Source organism: Panicum hallii, chromosome 3 (genome assembly GCF_002211085.1).
Source record: "Panicum hallii strain FIL2 chromosome 3, PHallii_v3.1, whole genome shotgun sequence".
In the NCBI taxonomy this organism is placed as follows: Eukaryota; Viridiplantae; Streptophyta; class Magnoliopsida; order Poales; family Poaceae; genus Panicum; species Panicum hallii.
The window spans coordinates 60,141,187-60,156,860 of record NC_038044.1 but is presented as its reverse complement, the minus strand read 5'-3'; the positions used below and the strand labels follow the sequence as shown (position 1 = coordinate 60,156,860).

Below are 15,674 nucleotides of genomic sequence, written 5' to 3'. Positions count from 1 at the left end.
ATAAAGTGAATGTCCTAACATGCACACCTATGAATTTGCAATAAAATATGCCCAGCATGACCCAATTAAAAAGCTACTTTATCCGTTAGAATCTGAGGGCAACCCAAATGGTGGAATATAGGATCTTTAGGGAGCTCCAAATCACACCCACCACATCACCTGGCCACCAAGACCTCCCCGTCTTACCTATAAATGAGAGGCAAAAGCCACCAAACCAGTAAGCAACTAAGACAAAGTGGCGTACTCTTCCCTGTACTAGCTTTCTTCTTCTTCCTCCCATCCTCTTCCTTCCAAACAGACTGGAGTTCATCAAGGTCATCCTGAAACTGGAGCCAACAAGTATACAGAGAAAGAAGGGCAGGAAGACCGGCTCCCAGCCGATAAAAGGTAGGAGCGAGCAGCGTTAGGGCAGTGTCATCATATCGCAGGGTTGATATGGTGACAGTGAGAGAAGAGACTCGCAAGGGGCCTTGGACAGAGCAGGAGGACCTGCAACTGGTATGCACTGTCCGTCTGTTCGGTGAACGTCGTTGGGATTTCATTGCCAAAGTATCAGGTTTGAGGGGTGGGGGATCCAAAATTAGGTAGCTATATTGAATTCTTTTGCGCTAAGTCGCAACATGGTGTATCAGCTTCTCTAACCAATTCTCTTCTTGCTTCCCCCTTCCCCTCTGTATCTCCATGCAGGGCTCAACCGGACAGGCAAGAGCTGCCGCCTGCGCTGGGTCAACTACCTCCACCCTGGCCTCAAGCGTGGGCGCATGTCTCCTCATGAAGAGCGTCTCATCCTTGAGCTTCATGCTCGATGGGGAAACAGGTTTGATCACCAAAAGAAGATACAAAAAAAGGATATATATGATTTTCTCCAGTACTAAAGTGATAACTTCTCTTCAACAGGTGGTCCAGGATAGCACGCCGCTTGCCAGGGCGCACTGACAATGAGATCAAGAACTACTGGAGGACACACATGAGGAAGAAAGCACAGGAGAGGAAGAGAAACATGTCCCCATCATCATCCTCATCTTCACTGACTTACCAGTCCTGCTACCCAGATACTCCCTCAACCATTGGAGTTGAGGGGCAGGAGCTTCATGGTAGCAGTGGCTGCATCACAAGCATCCTGAAAGGCAACCCCTCGGACATGGATGGATATCCCATGGACCAGATATGGATGGAAATTGAGGCACCTGAGGTGCTCTCAGGGATGGGCCTTGATGGAGGGAATGATAATGCATGCAGCAGCCTCGCCGCCCCTCTGCTGCCACCTACAGCGTGGGATTACTACCCAGAGGCCTGCTGGAAGATCGATGAGGAGATCAAGATGGCACCGCAATTTGGTTACAGTGAAGGAGTTGGCCCCTGCTTTTGAAGTCATACATATTGGGTCAGATTACTATGTTACATACCTATCTAGCAGAAGTGAAGTGCTTGTGGAAACAAGTTTAGCATGGATCTGAATATTTATCTCCACTTAGAATTGCAGGTCTGTGGCTCTATGCATGTTTTCTATGTATCTATCTAGCGTGCAAGACAAAACTTATCAACTTTGTCCTTGATGCAATGAATACAAGGGCAAATGAACTCTGTACTCACAGTATAATTAGCTATCTCATGTGAGACTTCTCTGGTGGTTAAGAATAAATGTAACTTGGTTAGATGCTTTAATTTGAATGATTTTACAGTTTCAGTCCAAAGAAGCTGTTGGTAAGGTGAAGACTAAGCTGACACAATTGAAAAATATAGTTTATTTTTGAACCGTCCATATAAACCAGTGAAGACTGTGTACAAGTGGATGGGCTAGTTGATGGCCTGAAGCAAAAACTACTAACACAAGAAAGAAGCCAATTGGCATGACCAAATTAGTGCTCAGAGAGGGTTGCCTACCTTTATCAAAAATTGTATTATTCCATCATACCAACTTGGCAACTTGCAAGCCATAGAATTAGGAAAGAGAAGACAGTTCTCAGCAGCCACCAAGTCTTAAGGTGAAAAGGCACCATAGTTTGATCCAGCAAAAAAAGCTAGGGCAAAAGAGTAACTCTAATTTAAGTGTTCTCAACGTAACTCTACATTCAGAAGGATTTCTGTATAATCCAAATCATTCATGCTGTATTGTGCACAGCATTTCCAGTTCTATAATAATCACAACTGGATAAAGTAAACTTCTGAGTGCATAGTAACATAGAAAAGTAGAAAAAATTAATTAAGAATGAAAATCGAAATAAGAAAGAACCTCAAGTGATGGAGAGGATTCAAGCAAGCATCAAGACTGTATAAGCACTAGACTTGTGAATACATTACAGATTGAAAAAATATTCTGACAACCTTGATGTCAATTAAAATGACAGTTTTCTTAAAGGTCTTCAAGTACAATAACAAAGTGTTTGAGGGTTGACCAGAGAAATGCATATCAGACCTTATATCCAAAATGGAGGCGTAAAGATTTTGATCTAAGCATGCCATCTAAGTCCATGTCCATAGGAAAAATTCAAAACACACAAGAAATAGCAGCAGAAAAGATAACTGCCTGTTTCTTTCGTGGAAAGCACTACTAGTTGCACATTGGATCCCTGGCTTATATGTCCTTTCATACTATGAAACAATTATCAGGGTCTATAATTTGTAAGGAAATGACAAGTTAAGAAAAAAGTGAGTGGGCTGCCTTTTATTGTTTCTCTCTTTAAAAAAGAATGAGCACTAGAATTCAATAAGAAAGCTAATTTTCCAAACTAGTAATTAGCCTTGCAGGTCAAGCACCAAGGGGAAAAGAAACTTCACTGCGATACGGGAACTAAAAAGGTGTTGGTAAGTGACAATGCAACAAATTAACCATACGTCATCTTTTAATTGATAAAAGGCTAGTGCTTAACCACCTGGACCCAACCATTACTGGCATATGGTGGCTTCAGGAAAGTAATGAACAACTGAGGTAATATCGATGGGATAAGATTCTGGGATCTCCATTTCCTTTTCTACCCCACCCCCACCTACACACATAAAATAACATCCACAGTTTACTGGCAAAATCTAGAAGGTAACACTACTAAGTACCAAGGGAGAAAAACATCACTGATGTTATGTTAACTGGTATACATGAGATAACAAACGCATGCCATTCATTTCTATGGATCTACTTATCACATATAATGGTGTTCCCAGCACCAAGGAGCAAACACATCCCAATTCCTACCCTTGCCTTCAAAATGTGAGAAACAATGACTACATTTTTTTTATTTTGTTGAGAAAGGATAATTACATTATCAAGCTCCTTCATGATTCATGCTAAATGCATCTTTGCCATTTGCGGATACAGGGGGTACAAGGTGTTTGCTCTTAACCACAAAGTTGAATTCTGTGAAATCAGATTGTAACTCCTAATACTTGAAGTGTTAGCTAGGAAACATGATTGATTTCCAAAATATAATACGGATAGACATAAAACAGTTAAATTCCTCTTAAAATTTGCAAATACCAACTATTAATTCATCTAGAGCAAAAAACTCAAGTGATTATGTGTGACCCTGTCCACTATTGCATATCAACATGATATTTCGTTGTCAACTTGCTTGCCAATCAAGGAGAACCAATAACATCTCAGCAAAGCAGGACTGCAGGGCAAAAATAAACCAAGATAACTCAGGGCAACAAAGGTGACATGGTGACAGGATTAGCATGCTGATCCCTTCATGTTAAAATTATGGAAAAATAGAAGAAACCAGAAATCGCTTTCAAGTTGGAACTAAGAAGTTCCCTTAAGTCAGTAAGAGCAAAACCCAGTAATTATAAATGCACTGAATGTGACACTTTATGAATTTTTGTAGTTGACAAATAACCATGACTCCCACCAATAATCCATGCTGTCAGAAGCGCATTAGAAGATAGCAATTTTATGGAAATAGCTAAATAGGCAACATTCATCTCAGCAATTAACTAGTAAGCCAAATCATGCTGCAGTATATCAAGATAGATCTGTAGGCAGCAATACTGAAACTACACATTGACATCCGCTTATTGCCAAAGAAAAGAAACAGAAAATGGTTGGACAGGTATGCTACCAACGTAGTGTTCAAACCTGACAGAGTAAGAGTACAAAAGGTGAACAACACTAGAATACTTGACAAGGAAGCCTCTAATGCTGCCCAAATTAAGAAACCATAATTAAGAATATCTGAACGGGTGTACTGGTACCAGAACATTCTGTTGTAACCAATCTCACAAGCTCTCAGTGGGTAGCTAACCCTTCTGTCTTGGTCCCCAGTACCTAATAATATTTGGTAAGCACATGAGTCAGCAGTAAAACAGCACAATGTATCATGGCTTAACAAAGGAATAAGACAATTGGTAAAATCTTAATATAATGCTAAATATTAGGTCAGAAGAAATACATCATTTCACTTGTAAGGTACTCTCACTAATCCCAAATTGTCCATTAGCGATATATATAATACAGCACTTTGACTAGCAATATCTATAAACTATATTATTTTAAATACAAGAATCATGTAGTATGAGAGCATTTCTCATGATGAATCTAGTAATAAAAACCTTATGTTGTTAATCTATATGATCATTTTAGCCATTGATGGTCAAAGGTAAAAAAAGGTTGACTTAGGGCAAACCTAAATGGACTTTTATTTGGGATGGGGGTAGTAATTCCTTGCGGATGTCACTACAACTGTCAGTTTTGTACAATTAACCATCATACAGAGGATTTTCAATACTATGGCACCCATTCCATACAAGAAAATTAGTTGATGATAATGCATGAACATATAAAAGCTAGGGATCATTATGCTAACCACAACGCTAGCTGTGGTGTTAACCAATATAGACAAGCAAAAAGAGAAAACACTCTTGATAACGAAACACTATTTCTTTGCACAATAGACATATCTATGCAAATCACATCAATATCAATAGCTTCAATCTGATTCTACTACCTGTGGTTTCACATTAGTGGCTTAAATTAATGTCAGCAGGAGCATTTGCCAACATAAAGGGCCCATCTCCAAAACCCTAAATGTTGATATTTCAAAAGTTCGCTATTAACAATCAGAATTTGACATTCTGAGTGGTATCCTATCAGGCTCCATCCTCAGCAAAATGCAATTAGAAAGAGTACAGGTGCTTGTAAGTTTTCAGATAGTATTGGGCAGGTATTATCTGCTTATATCAATGCCTAATGTTGACTATAATATCTGAGATGCAGGTAGATAAATCTTAGACCTCATAAAACTGACCTAGTGAGCAACAGATCCATAAAAGACGGCCTCTGCCGGACCAGTCATGTAAACATGATTGTCATCCTCCCTCCACTCTATTTTCAATGGTCCACCAGGCAAATCAACTACGCATTTCTGTTTTACAATTAAAACCCAAAGTATTGTGAGTATGAGTCAATGTGTGAAAATAAGAAAAAGAAAAAGAAAAGAAACACAAACCCGCTCAGCTCGGCCCTCAAGAACAGCAGCAACAACAACTGCACAAGCACCAGTACCACAAGCGAGAGTTGCTCCTACAGCCAAACCATAAAGGTCATTTTGCATAGCCACTCCAAGTGACAAATGCACAAATACAAAAGGAGATAACATTCAAGACAGACATATATTATAGCTATTTGCAATATGAAGTTTTTCTCAAATATGCAGGAGAGTTGCACATCATTGCATTAAGAAGAAAAGTACATAGACCCCACCAGTTCAAACTTAAAACATATGCGCAACAAAAAAAAAGTAAAAAGACTGACGACAAAGCCATGCGTAGGTCTCAACCATGGTCAGCATGCCAACCCTTTGGCCCTGAACAGGACCCACAGCTGTAACACATCCCTAATCATATGCAAAAACCTTTGAATGCTGGGCAAAACTCTCGTTGAATACACAATCATTCAAGCACTTCGAAATTGTCCAAGCACCCAACGTGATCGAGTTAATTCCAGCAAGCATTGAACTCCACCAATGTAATGGTTCTGGACCACCATTCAAAGAAATGTGCAGATGATTGGGGTGAAGATAGGGGAGACCATAGAGTCTAAATAAGTCTCTCTTGCAAAGACACAAGAGATTAGGATATGATTGATTGTCTCATCTTCCTGATCACAAAGCAGGCAGCGCTCTGGATTTGGTAAACCCTGGCAAGCAAGATGGTTGGCTGTCCAACTCCAACACCTATTATAGGCTAATAACCATAGAAAAAATTAGCATTTCTCCGGAGTCCATGACTTCCAAGTTCCAAATCAACTTCCATGGTTCCAAACTAACAGCTTAAATAAAGAACGCTGCATAAGCTGTCTTTGCAGTATAATGTGGACTGCATGGTACTACATCTTGAAACCTCAACCAAAAATACGAGTAAAATTCAAACATATAGATACATAAGGAAGAAAACAAGAGAAGAAGAGAAGGCGTTCTTTGATTCAAGCAAATGGCATGTGCACATTTAAGGAGGCTAAGGGAGACCAGTCATACCAGCACCGCGCTCCCAAACTCGCATTTTGAGGTGTGAGCGAGACAAAACCTGTACAAATTCTGCAAAAACAAAGTTACTTAAACAAAGTCCAAATACAAGGATGTATGCATGGATCGACATAGTAACACAAGAGAGTAAGATTTACCTGTGTTGGTGCGAGCAGGAAACATTTCATGATGCTCAAATTTAGGCCCGATTTCACTAAGCTTTAGATCATCAACCTGCAAGACCTGCTGGAATCCAATCACCAAATAACCTATGGTTATAATCTATAGTTGTCTGAACAGCTTGGTTGTAGTACTATTCATGATGCACATAGTTCAACCAGCATAGAACTCACTTAACTTGTGCCCTATCCTAATTCACACAACAGCTGGCAGGGTATAGGTATTACCTAATTCCTAATTCACACGACAGTCAGCGCAGGGTAGCTAGGTATTACGTGACTGCATAAATGGACCTCAAATTAGATAACAACAGAACTGTATTGAAGCATCTTAACAAGACCTCTTTTTATCTCCGAAAGTATAGCATATATAATGCTATCACGAATCATTCACAAGTTAAAACAACAGGTTGTGCTGATCAGGGCAACGAACAACAAAGATCACAGGGGTCACTACTTTATACAATTAGCAAGTTTCAGACCCAAATTTTTCATGTACAAAATGTAACGATGAAAGCACGTTAAACAAACAACTCAAGGTTCCATTGTTTTAACAAGGAACAATATCTCCATAAACGGATCCATAAAATGCACGGATGCAGTTCGCTAATCAACAATCAAATTCAGAACTTTGAAAAGAAAGCATTTTTGACATTAATAGGGTATGAATTTGCAAGTTTATCACCTTTAAGTCCTTCGCACCAAATGTGACACAGTGAGGGTTGCCCATGCTAACACATGTTACATGCCATGTTCTGCCCTCAACATCCAATTCAGCTTGGACAACAGCTTTGTTCTTGGTAGCTAGCAGTTTTGTGGGGATGTCTGGTCCAGAAAGGATGGGCTCGCCCATATCAACCTTTACCTGAAAACAAGATATGTGTATAAAATTCTATTCGCAGCATAACTTCAGAATTGGAAGTTGCCATGTTGGACAAGAATGAGTGAGTGGTTTTGAACTGAAAAGGGATAATAGGAAGCAAATACAGTTTAGGCTACTAAAGCCAAGAAAACTCAAGATAATGGATTTCAGTAGCTTAAACGCTCTGTTTCAAAAAGCATTGCTGGGTGGCACCTAGTCGCCAGGCAGTCACCTAGCACCTAGGCACTTCGTCTGGGCGTTTTTTCCTCAGAGAGTGGTTTAGGACTTGATGCGTAACTGAAAAATGGGGACAAATGGAGATGGAGACTCATGTACATGTGATAATGTCAAATTCTTTCTTTTAATATGCCATATCTCATATATTTAACAACAGAAAACTCTTACTTGACGGAAAGAGTGCAACCACCTAGGATCACCTAGGCAGCAACTAGCGGCTAGCGCTTTTTGAAACACTAGTAGTAGAGAATTATCACTCGATAACTTAACTAGGGCCTTGCGGTCTACTGTACTGAATTGGTTTTGGACTCTTACACTCAAGCTCATCGATCTTTTTTGGCTACCGATTGGTTCACATCATTTTTGTGGGGCTCAACAATTTTGGTGACAATTTCTTCTTCTTAATGTAAAACAATTGGATCTCATTTTTCTGCCTGTAACATACACGTATTCTTCCAACGAATTTCCCATATTTTGGAGGACAAATTGGCTGCCATGGAAGTTAAGCTTGCTACAGTGGCAAATTAAGTGTCCTATCCGAATAGACCATTTATCTCGTTCTTTTTTAGTGGCATGAAATTTCATGTTGAATGACTCCAGAAGAGTGCAAGATGAAATGGAATTTACATATCTCAGAATTCAGTTGAAGTCGAGGGAATGAACCGTACCAGACAACTAGTGACCAAAGAAAAGATGCTACCTTCGCTCAGGACCAAGCAACGTAAATAGCAAAGCATGGTTATAGTATTACAGACTTAAAGAGCACTAACATATTAAGATTTAAAAATGACTAAAAAGAAAGCATTTACCTGCCCATCACTTTGTATTTCAGGAATGATCAGTCCAGCACCAGTATGAATCGTGAAGCTGAAACATTTAAGGAAATAATTTCAGGCAGGATAACAAATAATGATGCGTCCACATTATTATATGTATACTTTTCTATCATTCTTGTGAATCAGTCATTAAATATGTTAATATTAGACTCAGATCAATAACAAGTCTACCTAAGTTGTTTCAACAATGACAGTCCTATGACCAGGTAAGGAGCAGGGTTATGATAGGCTCGGCAAGCCAAAATAAATAACCCAGCAACTTTTATGAAGATGAAACCCGAAAGAAGACCAAAAGGATTAGGCTCGGAATCCCCTCAAAGAAAATGTTAGACACATATTAACATAAGACCTCATGTACAATTTTTGTGTATATCACTCTACTTGTTTTAAAATGATGCTGCAATGTCATACCTATGTGTTCCCTGCAGGTTTTCAAGCTCAGCTATAAACCGAGCAAAGCAACGGACTCCATTACCACACATCTGAAACCAAAATAAATAAAGGATCAATATAGTGTATGAGAAAAATTCAGACGAACAAACTCCATCGAACATTTTATGATTGTCAACAACATGGAGATAAAAAAAATAAGCAAACAAAAGAGAGGGCTCTTCAGTCTACTTGATAGTTGGTAGAGTGGAGAAAGTAACAAGTATATCTGATCATGAAGTAAGCATCTGGATTGGAAACATGATGGCACTTCGAATGTTTCACAGCCAGTCCAGACACACAATTCACAAATCAGAGCTTATTAAAAAAACATCACCCTGGTACATGCTAGGGAGTGAGGCGTGTATGGCATAGGAAATATTCCAATAATTATTATATTAGTTGATACATGGATTATTAAAACATAAAAAGCCCGAGCTAGCAAGTTCATTTGAAGGCCAAAGTCTTCTTCTACCAAGCATTTGAGGAACCTGATCCCATAACTACACATATCATTTTTCCTTTAGCATCTAAAGCTCAGAGGATATAAATATCACCACCAACTTGACTGGTTAAGTGGTGACTCGACTGGCAAAACACCGAGTTCAGAATAGTTCCACTTTCTGCCAGAGAAATGTTTACAGATTACGAACAGCAATTACCACAACACTGAACAAAGCATTTGCCCAGGCGCTAGAGAATTCAGTATGTGATGAAATTTGGGGGCACGGACCTCCGGCTCGCTGCCGTCGGAGTTGAAGATCCTCATAGTGTAGTCCGCGCCATTGGACCCCGGCATGACGAAGATGACGCCGTCGGCGCCAATGCCGAAGTTCCGGTCGCACAGCTTCGCCGCTTCCTCAGGAGTCACCTTCGGCACAGACGAATCCCGATTGTCCACCTGAAAATCCACGCAGAAATCAGAGGGAAAACAACAAAAATAGCTACTCAAATGCATATAAAACGACATTGGTTGCACGAATTCGTAACGGCAGATTTCCCCCAAAACGAACACCTCGGGCTCAGGATATGATTGCTGAAGAAAGTCCAAACACAAAAAATAAAAGCGAAAAACCCGCACCATGATGAAGTCGTTTCCCAGGCCCTGGTACTTGACGAAGTGGAGGGCGCGCTCGGACTCGCGGCGCTCGAGGAACGAGGCGGCGGCGGCGGACCTCGGGGTGGAAACGGCCATCGAGGCGACGGCGCGGCGAGGAGCACCGGGGCCCCCGCGGAGCGGAAGTCGGACGCAGGCGCGGAACGGGGCTGTGGGCGCCGCGACGGTGGCGGCGGCGGCGAAGGAGGTGGTGGCGGCGGCGGCGGGCGTCATTGGCACAAGAGCGGGTGCGGGAGCGCGAGGGGTTCGGCCGTTCGGGTGATGGGGGGTCGCGGTCGCGGTCGCGGTCGCTGTACGGGTAATGACGCGGGCCTTTGGCTCAATGCAAGTGGGGCCATATCGAAGGTGTGGCCCGCTGTCATTGAGAGCGGGTTTGGTCCCACGTTGACGAGGCAGGATTCTCCGGCGCAGCGTATGGATGTTGAGGTGTTCACGCACGTGTGATGAGGGTTTGGGTAGGTCGCACGTTGCATTCCAGCTTCCATGTAGTGGCTCCACTCTATTCTAAAGACAAATTTGAATTCACCTCAAGAAAAAAGAAGGCAAATTTGAATCTGGACGTTGAACAGTGTCATTTTATTGATGTACTCTAAATTTTGCGTATAAACTTTTAGGTCATGTTAACATGAAAAAGGGCCAATGAACTGACATAGTTGTTGGATTTGGGAGCACTGTTTGTCCCTCGCCGCGATTTGATTGCCATCTTAAATAAAAGAGGATGAAGTAAAATCGCTAGGAGCTTTGGGGACGTGGACGATGGAACCGATAAGAGGAAAGACTGGTAATACGTTGCCCCATCCCTCTTACACCACACTCTAGAATGAAACGCGATTGATGCACAAGTTCCATTGCATTCAATAAGATAGTGGCTATAAGAAATCATCAACCTAGCTAAATGAAAATAAAAAGGCATGAATGGCACCAAACACAACAAATGTGTGCGGCTGTGTAGGAATCAAATATATACGACTATATGATTGTTGAGAAACAACTTTAAATCCCGACTACGAGGAGCAAACTAGACCAACGCGTGTTGGTTCCATGTGCTAGTCTTAATATTTATCCTTTTTTATGGGGTAGAATCGAAGAAGTGCTACAATTTTTTAGCTAGTGAGGATTCCTATCATCATCCTACGTTAAAAGGCAAACCAAAAGGTAAATGCTACGACGACACCATGTGATTGTGATGCCTACCTATTGAGTAATGACCAAATGATCTAAACACAATTTTTCTAAAAAAATAGTTAGCTAACAATATGAGCATCAGATATTCAGATTCCATGATGCAAGTTTTGGGACGTTTTGGGAGAGACCTCAGTCCTCGACTCCTCGACTTCTCGCGGGCGGTGGGCCCATGTCGTGACGTACTAATTCGAAATGCTCTGACCAAATGACGTGGACCCGGAAAAATCAATTCGAAATGCTCGGACGAAAAGCACGAGACGGGCAGAGGCGTTACTCGTTAGCGGGGAGCTATGGATGCCCAGCGCGACGAGGAGGCCGCAGCCGCAGCCGGGCTGCTCCTCGCCGCGCCGGCGGGCAGCACGCGGAGCCCCGCGGCCGACGCGCACATCCTCTCCGCCGCCTTCCTCTTCGTCTTCGCCGCCTACGGCGCCGCCCAGAACCTCGAAAGCACCGTCAACACGGTACGCCCCCTATCTTCCGTTTCGGCCGTCGTGGCGTCGTGTCCGCTTCTCAGCTTCTACGGCGGGCTCGCGCTGCAGGAGGATCCTGTACACCTCCTTCACGCTCTTCTCGGTGGTCGCGCCGCCGGTGGTGACGCGGCTGGGGCCCAAGCGCGCGCTCGTCGTCGGCAGCAGCGGCTACGTGCTCTTCATCCTCGCCAACCTCGTCCCGACATGGTGCGTGCATTGTATCTCGGTCTGGATGCCCGGTGCCTGTTTGATAGAATTCCTAGCTTGGCGGGGCGACTCCGAGTGATGATTCAGTAATTCTGCTCTGTGACTTCTTAGATCAATTAGCCTTTGGCCACTCCGCGTGTTCAGAATACTGGTAGTATATGTGTTAAGTTCAGAAAAGTGAAACATTTGGTCCCAATGTTTGGGACATATCGGTACTTTATGTGTTAAATTGCCGTCAGTTTTCAAGCTCTGCGGCCTCCCTTCGGCCAATAATTGAGTTTGGATCAACTCACCAGGGCAGCTTCTTTGGATGTCAGAATGTGCAAATTTAGTATGTATTGCATAGTTTAACTGACACTTAATAAGGAGTAAGGACTCTCTCTTTTTAATATGGACTGAACGTTATTGGATTCTTGTAACTCCTATAATGAGCCTCCTATTCTACTTGGTGTCTCAGTTGTGCCAATATCAAAATACTAAGTTTCAGTTGTGCAAAAATCAAAATACTAAGTAGAAGTTCAGTACATGCAACATGCCGCCTTTCCCATAATGTTAACTTAACAAATTGTCAGGTACACAATAGTGCCAGCTTCACTATACCTTGGTTTTTGTGCATTGATCATTTGGGTGGGTCAGGTAACTGAACTATGTTTCCATAAACTGCTGTCTCCTTTGAGTCCATCCAGCTCACACAACTATGTTCTTCTCGATCTGCAGGGTACATATCTTACATCGGCTGCCCTGAGTCATGCAAGAGACAATAATTTGCCCGAGGGTCAAACTTTGGGAAACTTCACTGGAGAGTTCTGGGGAATTATAGCTAGCACGCAGGTCAGATTTACACGAGCTATTATTAGTAGAAACATGATTGGATATATTCTAAGTATTTGTTCTTCACACCACAAATGCAGCATCTACTTCTTTCAGGACTCATGTCTTCTATAGTAGTACAACAACTTTTGACTTGTACTACATTTGAATATTGTAGGTCATTGGAAATTTGCTCTCGCTTGCTCTACTGAGAAATGAAAAGGTTAGATCGTGCTAGAATATTCCAGAAATATTCCAAAGTGCCAATTTCTTGGCATTTGGTTTTATGTTCCTGCTACAAGTAATTATGAAATAAAACTAGAATTGAGGTCATGATTGTGCTAATACTGAAAATGAATCAATTTAACATTACTTCTCTAGTTTTCCCAGCAGTTAACTATCTAGGTTGTCCTAGTTTTGATGTAATCATAAACTCTAAAGCGATTGCATGAGCTGCAAAATACTTATCCCGCATACACATACAAAAATAACATAGAAGCAAAGTAACTTGTAGAATTTGACCATGCTTTTTATTAGGTGGACATTCTAGTCTATCTAGTTTGGCCAACATGGTTCAATTGTCTTATACATCACCTAAATATTGTGTTTTCTTTGTTCACAAAAATATATTGTGAACAGGAGTACCAATCATGCCTTCATGCAAATGGATCAATGCTTACTGTTAATTTTTTCCTGAACTTATACATGTAAATATGTAAATTTTTATTTTTCTTGATGCTTTGGTTCTCATACACTTCAGGATGGAGGAAGTGTCACAGGGAAAAATCTTTTATTTGTTGTGTTTCTTGGCTGCATGATAGTGGGCATTGTATTATTGTGTTTACTGTCCAAAAGAGAGGAGAAAGGATATAATGATCCATTGCATTCCTCATTCGGAGCTATGTTGGAGTCACTCAAGGACCGAAGAATGCCTTTTATTATCCCTCTTATGGTATATATAGGCCTAGAACATGCGTTTGTCTGGTAAGTAGCCCATTATATATCCATAGTTGTTCTCTTTCTTATTATGCTATTCTTTAAAGAAAATAATAATGTGGATTCTTCTAAAGGGCTGTATTCACAAAGAGCATTGTAACACCTGTGCTTGGCATTTCTGGAGTTGGTGGAGCCATGACTATCTATGGTGCAGCTTGTGCAGTTGTAGGTGAAATCACAACGACCTGATTGTCAAATTGTTACTGTATCCTTCCTTTTCTCCACTAACATCTTAACTATCCTGAATTACTGTACCATTTCTGAACTCTATTTCTATTTCATTTGCCAATGCCGAATGTCCTGACGGGGCTATTACCGGCAAGAATAGCTGAAAAGTATTAATGACTAGTCAAAGGTTTGCAGTTATCCACATATTTTACCTGACCTTTGGAACATGCTTGACATTTCAGTGTGCACTGGTTACTGGATATTTGACCTCTGGACTTTATTCAGCTACATTAATAGTGTCATTTGGAGCTATTGTCCAGGCTGTAGTCCTATTCTGGTTGCTTCTTTTTTACAGGTTGATTTCTTTAAAATGCCACTGTTCATTTGTGTTTGTCACACTGTTGTACACTCATCGTTTTTTGGGATAAAAGTTGTACACTCATATTTTTATCTTTCTACAGCCCAATGGATCGAGTGCTTGGCGCAGCGGCTCCGCTACTCATAGGCGCCTTATGGGGTGTTGGTGATGGGATGTTGAATACACAATTAAATGCAGTTGTTGGACTTATGTTCGAAGATGCCAAGGTAATCTACACTTATGGGATGAAGACGATGCCACGGTCTCATTTGCTGGTTTACAATTTCTTTCTGATAATATTTCAAACATACACTTTGATGTTTCATTCGCTCCCTGTATTTCCGACTCCGATGAATGCTTAAGTTCGGCAATATGGCAAATGCAGGAAGCTGCCTTTGCACAGTTCAAGGTCTGGGAATGTGGTGCCATTGCCACCATCTTTTTCCTGAGCCTGCACATCATGCTACAGGTCATGCTCGTGTTGATGACTGCGTCCCTCGTCATCTCATTCGGCGCGTTCCTATTCCTCACAATTGCCGTCGAGAAGTCATCATCGGCTGTCAGATCCTGAGGCAAATCTGTTATCCATTGCCCAACCAAACTGGAGCCCGACCCTGCATCTTCGTCTCTGTTATCAGCATTGCAACTGCCCCGTTTTGTGTTCACCAGCGGCACGGAAGGGAAATGCCTCATCCATCATATATGAGTTGACACGATGTTTTGCAGTGCTATTCGGTTCAGACATTGCTGAAGTAAAGTCCGTTAGACAAGTACATGGTTTTGTGTACTAAAAAAACTATTTATTACTACTTCACAGAATCACATAACTGTACAGTTTTAAAACCGAAATGGGAATTGAGTTGTATACATGCCATGAATCCACGAGATCCACATAATGTTATGTGTCTGTGATCATCAGCCTTCATGACTGTCCTTTTTGAGGGAAAGCCACCCGTTTGGATGAGCTAAAACAAGATGACTAAAGTTTAGCCCTAGTTGTGTTAATAGCCTAACCATGAGCTAATTAGAGCTAATCAAGGGCTAATGGTTTCTAACTACCAACTAGCCATTATCTGTGTAATTAGCCTAGCAATTAGTTCATGTGGCATTTAATTAAGAGGGCTAAAGTTTAGTCCTACAATCCAAACGGGTCTTAATAAATATAGATTTTAAGGGAGATTTGGAGAAAGATGACTAAAAGCAAGGAGACTGACAAAGTATGCTCGGTGGCCATCACGGTCTCATTTGTCTCAAACGCAATGGTGCTGTAGCAGTGCCACAAATCTTGCTGATGCTTAGGCGGATCGAAATTTGAATTTAATTTAAACGGACCGATTAAAGCTTTCCGGCTCGTCTGCATATTCT

At 41.5% G+C, this 15,674-nt stretch overlaps 3 protein-coding genes across 8 annotated transcripts; 2 read left to right on the top strand and 1 right to left on the bottom strand.

Annotated features, from left to right (window-relative positions):
- The first annotated feature begins 212 nt into the window (after positions 1-212).
- LOC112886996 (myb-related protein MYBAS2-like) lies at positions 213-1,655 on the top strand. Its single transcript, XM_025953060.1, has 3 exons — positions 213-556; positions 688-817; positions 898-1,655. Exons 1-3 carry the CDS (start codon positions 436-438, stop codon positions 1,367-1,369), a joined length of 723 nt encoding a protein of 240 aa, XP_025808845.1. The 5' UTR covers positions 213-435; the 3' UTR covers positions 1,370-1,655.
- A 2,245-nt stretch (positions 1,656-3,900) lies between these two features.
- LOC112885983 (diaminopimelate epimerase, chloroplastic) lies at positions 3,901-10,388 on the bottom strand. Of its 3 annotated transcripts, XR_003227314.1 has the most exons (11): positions 10,080-10,388; positions 9,732-9,899; positions 8,981-9,051; positions 8,543-8,600; positions 7,320-7,499; positions 6,614-6,701; positions 6,468-6,527; positions 5,442-5,515; positions 5,241-5,357; positions 4,189-4,261; positions 3,901-4,072 (listed from the first exon to the last, which is right to left on the bottom strand). XR_003227314.1 is itself a non-coding variant. In XM_025951707.1 (10 exons), exons 1-9 carry the CDS (start codon positions 10,326-10,328, stop codon positions 5,241-5,243), a joined length of 1,065 nt encoding a protein of 354 aa, XP_025807492.1. In that variant the 5' UTR covers positions 10,329-10,388; the 3' UTR covers positions 3,901-4,261. The 3 variants fall into 3 exon arrangements, 2 of the variants coding, with proteins under 2 accessions (XP_025807492.1, XP_025807493.1); XM_025951707.1 differs by having other exon boundaries at positions 3,901-4,261; XM_025951708.1 differs by having other exon boundaries at positions 3,901-4,261; positions 6,614-6,698; positions 10,080-10,386.
- Positions 10,389-11,544: 1,156 nt separating this feature from the next.
- On the top strand, positions 11,545-15,205 carry LOC112885981 (UNC93-like protein 3). Of its 4 annotated transcripts, none has more exons than XM_025951704.1 (10): positions 11,545-11,761; positions 11,840-11,977; positions 12,550-12,613; positions 12,695-12,808; positions 12,966-13,010; positions 13,548-13,771; positions 13,858-13,948; positions 14,194-14,306; positions 14,413-14,536; positions 14,695-15,205. In XM_025951704.1, the coding sequence occupies exons 1-10, from the start codon at positions 11,595-11,597 to the stop codon at positions 14,878-14,880; spliced, it is 1,266 nt and encodes a 421-aa protein (XP_025807489.1). In that variant the 5' UTR covers positions 11,545-11,594; the 3' UTR covers positions 14,881-15,205. The 4 variants fall into 4 exon arrangements, with proteins under 4 accessions (XP_025807489.1, XP_025807488.1, XP_025807491.1 ...); XM_025951703.1 differs by having other exon boundaries at positions 11,840-11,988; XM_025951706.1 differs by having other exon boundaries at positions 11,545-11,796; positions 11,843-11,977.
- Positions 15,206-15,674: the final 469 nt, after the last annotated feature.

What these genes read in the sequence shown, in the direction of transcription:
- LOC112886996 (XM_025953060.1), top strand. Translation starts at nt 436, where the DNA reads ATGGTGACAGTGAGAGAAGAGACTCGCAAGGGGCCTTGGACAGAGCAG. An exon ending in TTTCATTGCCAAAGTATCAG is followed by an intron (nt 557 to 687) that starts GTTTGAGGGGTG and finishes ATCTCCATGCAG; the next exon opens with GGCTCAACCGGACAGGCAAG. An exon ending in CATGCTCGATGGGGAAACAG is followed by an intron (nt 818 to 897) that starts GTTTGATCACCA and finishes TCTCTTCAACAG; the next exon opens with GTGGTCCAGGATAGCACGCC.
- LOC112885983 (XM_025951707.1), bottom strand. Translation starts at nt 10,328, where the DNA reads ATGACGCCCGCCGCCGCCGCCACCACCTCCTTCGCCGCCGCCGCCACC. An exon ending in TGGGAAACGACTTCATCATG is followed by an intron (nt 9,900 to 10,079) that starts GTGCGGGTTTTT and finishes GTGGATTTTCAG; the next exon opens with GTGGACAATCGGGATTCGTC. An exon ending in AAATACAAAGTGATGGGCAG is followed by an intron (nt 7,500 to 8,542) that starts GTAAATGCTTTC and finishes TCTTGTTTTCAG; the next exon opens with GTAAAGGTTGATATGGGCGA.
- LOC112885981 (XM_025951706.1), top strand. Translation starts at nt 11,591, where the DNA reads ATGGATGCCCAGCGCGACGAGGAGGCCGCAGCCGCAGCCGGGCTGCTC. An exon ending in GCCAACCTCGTCCCGACATG is followed by an intron (nt 11,978 to 12,549) that starts GTGCGTGCATTG and finishes ACAAATTGTCAG; the next exon opens with GTACACAATAGTGCCAGCTT. An exon ending in TGATCATTTGGGTGGGTCAG is followed by an intron (nt 12,614 to 12,694) that starts GTAACTGAACTA and finishes CTCGATCTGCAG; the next exon opens with GGTACATATCTTACATCGGC.